This window comes from Blennius ocellaris, assembly GCF_963422515.1.
Source record: "Blennius ocellaris genome assembly, chromosome: 7".
In the NCBI taxonomy this organism is placed as follows: Eukaryota; Metazoa; Chordata; class Actinopteri; order Blenniiformes; family Blenniidae; genus Blennius; species Blennius ocellaris.
The window spans coordinates 16,791,735-16,799,188 of record NC_137656.1 but is presented as its reverse complement, the minus strand read 5'-3'; the positions used below and the strand labels follow the sequence as shown (position 1 = coordinate 16,799,188).

The following is a 7,454-nucleotide window of genomic DNA, read 5'->3' as shown; positions in this document are numbered from 1 at the left end:
TATAGTTGCGGCTCAGGGAAGCGGCCCCTTTAAATCTATTTCCATGACGTCAAGACTTCAATGCGGAAGTCTACACGTTGGAGAATCAGAATTAGCGTTTTGAGTTTTGTTTACATGTGGAATACCTGGTGGGTGTTGCTCGTCGAACAGTCTCAGATTTCGGGAGGACATTTCTAACGCTGAGCGACTTTAGAGACGCGTGTGCCACATAACGCCTTTAAAGAAACGTCTCGAACTGAAAATGTTGAAAATGGTCATCGACCCTGAAGCCCGTTAGCGTTAGCGTTAGCACGACGCTGCTCAACGCCAAGCCAGTGGTCGGGTCGTTGGTAAGTTTCGGGTTCTTTGGAAACCGTGATGACGACATAAACCAACTTGGATTGCAGCCGCCGCCGGCTGTTACGTTTACATGCTGTTTTTCCCTTTTGATTTCTCAAATGTGACGCTCTGAATGAAAGCTGGAGCCGCGCAGCATGTTCCCCGGCGGCAGCGCTGCGGGTCCAGGTCCGGGTCCGGGGTCCGTGCCCCTCAACCACCAGAGACGACCAAACGCCCACAAGTGAGTCTGTGTTGACGCTTCCTATTTTAAACTGTCACTACAGACTATCAGACGTAACTATGATTAACAATCACACTGGCTAAAAACGATTGTCTCCCAGATGTAAGTAGTACACTAAGAGGATGTGTATTGATTCTCTTCAGGGCATATTGTGGACACACTGACCTCAGTGAGCTGATGGCCTGAGGTGGAGGCACATCTGGGCCAGATGCTCTGCTGCTAATTGGCTGCACAGCCCCGTGTATAGATTTTTTTAAATTTTTTAATCGATTTAGAAGAATCTCATTCTCAACACTAAAACATAACTAATGAGCTGTGAAGCACACCCAAACTGCATTCCTCCAATGTGCTCCAGCAGAAGTTAAATTCATGAAAAGCAAAACATGCAAACGTTCTGTGATCGTTCTGCAACAGCAGCTACTTTATTTTCAAAGCTGTTCCATATTTGATTGTGTGTATTTCAAATATAGTAAAGTGTAAATTGTAAAAAACTTTTTGTGGCCTGTAACAGTAATGTGTGTCATGTCTATTTAAAAAAATTTTGTCAGCATCCCTGGTGTTGGATTAATGCTCCACTATCAATACCAATGGAAATCTCCACCATCCATGGCATCTCAAGCCAGTGGTCGCAAGTATGTTGTCTAACTTGTCGTTCTCAATATAATGGGGTCACTAGTGGATAATTGAGCCGGGTCAACATTTACTGCTTGCAGCTGTGATCAAGCTGGGAAGCTGGATGGAAGTTTTATAATGTGTTTTGTTTTGTTTCCCCCCCCCACCCCCTTTGACCGCTTTCAGGAGGCAGCGCGATGAACAAAGTCAACCGACTGTGAAACGGCAACGCCTTGACCTGCCGACCCGCTCAACCGCGATCCCCGGTTGCAGTCGGGCTGCTCCTCCACCTCCTCACCATCCCGACCAAGCGGTGCCCCAGTCCTCCAGAGCATTCCCCAACAGTTTAGTCAACTCTCATCCCACTTCACAACTTCACCTCCACCCCCACTCGCCTGTTGTGCCCAGTCGCTCCAACTTGTACGCCAAGGTAAGTACACATGACCGTAACTTGCAGCTCCCGACTCCCCGACGCGTCGCCTCGGTTTCGTCGGTGAGCCGAACGTGTTTGTGTCGTCAGCTGAGTGACCAGATGGTGGCGCTGTTTGAGGCTTGCCAGCAGCAGGCTGCAGATTTGGAGCGAAAAGAGTCGTGCCGGTTTCAGCTTCAAGAAGACATACGGAAGGTCTTTGCAGGTGCGTTTGAAGTGCGAGCTCGTTGTCTTTTGTGGTAGTTTTGGTGTGTTTTTTATTCATTCAAATTTTTAAAAAGTTTCTTTCCTTCATTAGGACAGCTTTACTTGACCGGATCATCTATGAATGGGTTAGGTTGCCGCAGCAGTGATGCTGACTTGTGTCTGGTCATCGGGGGGAATGTGAGTATTTTTGCATTTTACACATAATATTAAATATAAACTATGCACATTGCATTTTTTTTAATCTTTTTTTTATTTTTATTTCCTTCTCTTGAATTCCTGTCATGTTATATTTGTGTTTCAGAAAAGAATCGATGCAATTTATGTCCTCTCTCAACTCCAAAAAATGTTCAGATCACTCTGTGAGTAATAATCATGACAAATACAATAGATAACAGTCAATAGTATATTTTCTAGACTCCAGTACGTACTTGACTGTATGTCAATTTTTCTATTTCGCAATTCATATTGCCTCATACAACAACCATTCTTTGTTAAAACAGCAAATGATCATTTGTTGGCTCTGATCCTACATTGAACAAATTGCCTTATTTTCTGATTTCTGCCTGTAATCTTGAAAATAAAAACTTGAAGTTAGTTATGGACATAATAACCTAAGCACAAATGTTCACGTTGTGCATTCGGCACATAAACACAAGTAATAAAGTGTTCGTCCATTTTCATTTCACCCACACAAAGTCATATGAATCCTTATATTTTGGGGGGTAAAACGAAAGTAAAACATATTTCATTGAACATCAGAAATCCTTAAAGTAGCATTTTGTTCTCAAGGTTTTATGCTGATGTCTGTCGCCACTAGGTGGAGCTATGCACTCTGAAACTAGGCGGTTTTGTTTCAGAGAAAATGAAAAAAGCAACAACAAACCTAATGCTGTTTCTCTTGATTTGTAGCTTATGTAGAAAAGACTCAGCTGATCAGAGCCAAAGTGCCCATCCTCAAGTTCAGAAGGAAAGGCAGGTGGGAGCAAAGCCGTTGTGAAGAACTGGTTCCACATAAATTCTCAGTTCAGAAACAAATTGACATTGTAAATAGTTACTCTCTCTGGCCTTGTGCTCTTTAGTGATTTGGAGTTTGATCTGAACGTGAACAACATCGTGGGCATTCGAAACACATTTCTACTGAGGAGCTACGCCTTTGGTGGGTGAGGTCGTCATCCACGATGGAGAATGTCCTCCGCCCTGCAGCTTGTGTCCAGTAGGAACTTACTTTTGTCCTGTTCTCTCTCTCCCTCAGCTGATCAGAGGATCAGACCGCTGATCCTCGTGATCAAGAAATGGGCAAGACACAATCAGATCAACGACGCCAGCAAAGGCACTTTAAGCAGCTACACACTGGTGCTGCTGGCAATACACTTCCTGCAGAGTCAGTACACACACACACACACACACACACACACACACACACACACACACACACACACACACACACACACACACCCTGTTTGTAACACATATTCAGTTTTATCTGGTGTGTGTTTGCATCGCAGCTGTAAAGGACCCAGTGCTCCCGTCTCTACAAAAGGACTTCCCAGTAAGTATTCTACATATATATATATATATATTTTGTTTTTTTCACCATTTTCTTTTTTCATTATTGATTGAGGCTTACGGAGCAGTTTTCTCTTCTTAGCATTTTTATTATATTTACTAATTGCTCCTTTTTCTTTGTATTTCCCATATTTTACTTTGTTCTATATGATATCTGACATATATGGGGGCTTATATGTCCCATGTTCTGCTTAAAAAGTTGATTTGGAAACATTTTTGAATATATGATTGGGCCAAATAGTGTGATCATTAATTTATAAACTATGAACTTACAAATTGGACCTAACCTTTGGATGCTTGTGTTTTTTTTGTTTTTTTCAACTCCCTGTCATAACTTTTAGGATGCCTTTAACCCTCTCTTGACCTTGGATGAGGTGCCAGTTCGACCAAAACAAATCCCACCGTACTTGTCGAGAAACCAGTCGTCTCTGGGGGAGCTGCTCTTGGGCTTCCTGGGATACTATGCCACACAGTTCAGGTGTTTCTCAGGGACATCGCACCGTTCAGTCCACTGTTCCCTCTTCATTCGCGGCTCCTGTCCGTGCTCCCACTCTCCTCGCCTCTCCTGCTCCCACTTTCCTCGCCTCTCCTGCTCCCACTCTCCTCGCCTCTCCTCCTCCTCCTCCTCTTTGCTCACCCCGCTGGTGTCATGTTCCCAGCTGAGCGGCGGCAGCAGCTGGGACCTTTGGCCGTACACGCCAATAGCATGACATGCCATGATCACTGTGTGTGTGTGTGTGTGTATGTGTGTTACCGTGCCAAACGTTAGTCAAGTTTCTGCACCAAATATTCAAAATGGGTCACACATTGCAATGATTTCTTTCTTTTTTAAATAGAACTTTTTTTAGAAAAAGAACTTTTTTTTTGCCAATGTTTTTGAGATCTTTTTACAAGGATATGCACAAGTGTTGATTATGTTATGATGTGAAAATTAACTATAAGTGATTGCTTTTGTTTATTACCTGAACCCTGTCACAATACAAAACATATTTGTTTTGTTTTCAGTAGCGTATTATTGACGTTATGTTTCTGAGATGTGTAACGTAATACACACACTGGCTTGATTGTTAGTTTTTATTCTTTTGTTCTAATTCGTCCATGAAGTTGCAAATAACTCCCAATATTATGGTTTTTTTTGTTGTTTTTTCTCAGGTGGGAAAAACAGGTCATCTCTATTCGTGAGGCCAGAGCTTTGCCAAAGACAAACATTCATGAGTGGAGAAACAAATACATATGTGTTGAAGGTGAATTACGAGGGACATTATTTGTGCTGGCAATCATCATCACTCGGCAAGGACAACTCTATACATTTTATCTCTCGCCTTTCAGAGCCATTTGAGAGAAATAACGTGGCCCGGGCAGTCTACGACCAGGCCAAGTTTGATGCCATTAAAGCTCAGTTTGTCGAGGTTGGTTTCTCCTCTGTTCTTTCCATGTTTCTTGAGGCCGTCGTGGGCTGAACACCAGTTCCTCATAATCCTGATGCGTCTCTTCTCTTTTTCTCTTTTGCACAGTCCTTCCGGACACTACAGCGCCGAATGGACCTGAACTCCATCCTCCCTGTCAGGACGACTATAAACAAGGAGTCTTGCCACAGATGAGGGAATCCTCTGATCATATTGGCCGTCTCCCATCTCACCACTGGCCTGTCCACACAAAAGATGTAGGACCTGCTGGTTGTGTTTTGAAGTATCGTCCTGCTGTCTGACCAACTCACGGACTGAAAGGATTTGGTCACAATCTGTTTCCTGGGGCAACTAATAGAGGTTTTGAACTCGTTGGGTCAAAAACCTTCACTCAAAGGCTCTTGGCTCTTTCCGCCAAATTCACACAACTGATCATATTGCCGTGTCCAATAATAAGCAGCCATGCATCGTTTGTGGAGAACTAAAAAACTATCACTTAAACTGATGAAAGAGAAGCTCGTTAATGCTTTGTGGCCCTTCTTTTTAGTGCTCACAGCAATATCTGTAATCTTCTCAAAGGTAAAGCGACCACAAAGGGAAGCAGCAACATTTAGGTTTCAAACTAGCTTTAATTCTATAGACGTTTCCTCTCGTCTCAGTTTAAGTCACATCAAAGTGTTTGGACACTGCACAATTTCTGAGATTACCTTTTTTGTTTGTGGCACACACTGTCTAAACCACCTTGGAATGTCTTTTCTTTTTATAGGTCAATCATGATTTATATATCCTGGGATTCAACACAGTTGCACACTAACATTCTGCAGCTGCTTTCTTGTGTTCCACCTTTTCTTCCTAATAAGTGAGGTGTGAAGTTAGAAGTTTCATTTCAGCACATGGGAGCTGTGAACAGGTCACACTGGATTTCTTTTTTTTTCCTGATGTTGTATCTTATCTTGTGGACTCGTGTGACGTCTGTTTAGCGACATCCCTTTGCCCATCTACCTGATATAAATTGATGCTATTTGCTCTTTTTCAGATCAATTAAGTTATTCCAAAATAATATACTTTTCATTATGACTGTTTCTTTCAGATTTTCCTCAACTCTTTTTTTGTACTCTTTGTTCACTGATAACTCTTAAATGTTTGAAAAAAAACAATAAATCTGTAAAGATTTATGGTTGGCTTCCCTTTATATTTTAAACTATTGACTTTGGTATTTGAAGGTCCAAAATCTGATTAAATTGTATATATGCATCCTTTTCCATGCTTTTATTTACTGTTTTTAGCACAATTGATTGTTAAAGTGTTCGTGCCCCATTGACCAAGGTTGGCATCTGTAGTGATAAGTTAATTTCACTGTACATGCAATTAAAAATGAAAATATATTTTAATGGTGCATTGAGTAAAACAATGAGATCAAGGACAAATCATTGTGATGAAATATGAGAAGTAAAAAGTCAGGAAGATAAGTTTAAGATGCAAAGTAATCAGGTTGAGTAACAATGTATTTCTTACCTCCATTAATGATTACTTTAATCATACTCAAGTAAAGAAAAAAAAAGTCATATGCTCAGTTCATTCCTTTATCAGGTAGTTCATTGTATTTGATGACTTCTGGTTTCTTTCCAATTCCATGCAAAAAACATGTTGAATATACATGTTGAATATACATGTTGTGCTATAAACAGACACCGATGGTTCTCGATTCCAGTCTGTGCACCAGTATGGTGACAACAAATGTGACCTCACATTCAACTCTTGACATTGACATTCATTTTAATCTTTAAATGTCTGTCTGATGTGTCCTTCAAGTCAAGAGGAGACAAAACTATGTGTGGTGAAATATGTGTAGTTTTACATTGATTTCATCATATCTAAATGACATACAATGTGTATCATCAAAACTGACTTTAAAAGTTACAAAAGTAAAAAACGAGTGACGTGTTTAAAATGCTCCTGCAGCAACACCAATAGGTTTTAAATGATTAATGTCCACGTATTTCAATGAGTGCTCTTTAAAAGGTAACTTTAGGATTAGACGTACATGATGTCAGATGGGTGTTTTGGTTTATTTTTGTCTGTTTCCTCAAGGTAATACAGGTTTTCCACCACCACTGGAAGTATCCACGTCATTGAGTGATTTCACAGACCTTGGAAAAAACACAACTTAAGAGGATTCCTCGATACCTGTGCACCTTTTCATTCAAGGATTGCCCACGTCCTCATCTGGCTCCCAGGGTGCTGGTTGGCTTCTGATCTGTCATTTTCTTTGTCGGATTACATCTAGTTTTCTAGTTGTCAGCCCTACTACAAAGTGGACACTGTGTGTGTGTGTGTGTGTGTGTGTGTGTGTGTGTGTGTGTGTGTGTGTGTGTGTGTGTGTGTGTGTGTGTGTGTGTGTGTGTGTGTGTGTGTGTGTGTGTGTGTGTGTATCTTGTGTTGCCACCCACACCGGGTGGGGGTGGTGGCAGGGGACGCTGTTCCAGCTCAGGCCCTATATTTAACTTTGCAAGGGGGCTTTTGAACTTAAAGTCACACTGTCACAGTCAGCCGTTGGCCAATGGCACACAACAAGGTGAAGCACAATTGCAGCATTTTCTCAAACTTTTACAGGTCAACATTTTTCACAGGTTGTCCTAGTGTGTGTTTAAAACAATAGTCGGTGACACTCGAG

At 41.6% G+C, this 7,454-nt stretch overlaps 1 protein-coding gene across 2 annotated transcripts; it reads left to right on the top strand.

Moving 5' to 3' along the window:
- The first annotated feature begins 69 nt into the window (after positions 1-69).
- On the top strand, positions 70-5,953 carry tent2 (terminal nucleotidyltransferase 2). 2 transcript variants are annotated; one of them, XM_080499022.1, is made up of 15 exons: positions 70-329; positions 459-559; positions 1,108-1,191; positions 1,358-1,601; positions 1,692-1,806; positions 1,900-1,985; positions 2,110-2,167; positions 2,718-2,784; positions 2,888-2,964; positions 3,061-3,189; positions 3,314-3,357; positions 3,716-3,852; positions 4,527-4,618; positions 4,704-4,783; positions 4,889-5,953. In XM_080499022.1, exons 2-15 carry the CDS (start codon positions 474-476, stop codon positions 4,973-4,975), a joined length of 1,386 nt encoding a protein of 461 aa, XP_080355148.1. In that variant the 5' UTR covers positions 70-329; positions 459-473; the 3' UTR covers positions 4,976-5,953. The 2 variants fall into 2 exon arrangements, with proteins under 2 accessions (XP_080355148.1, XP_080355147.1); XM_080499021.1 differs by lacking the exon at positions 70-329 and having other exon boundaries at positions 340-559.
- The last annotated feature ends 1,501 nt before the right edge of the window (positions 5,954-7,454 follow it).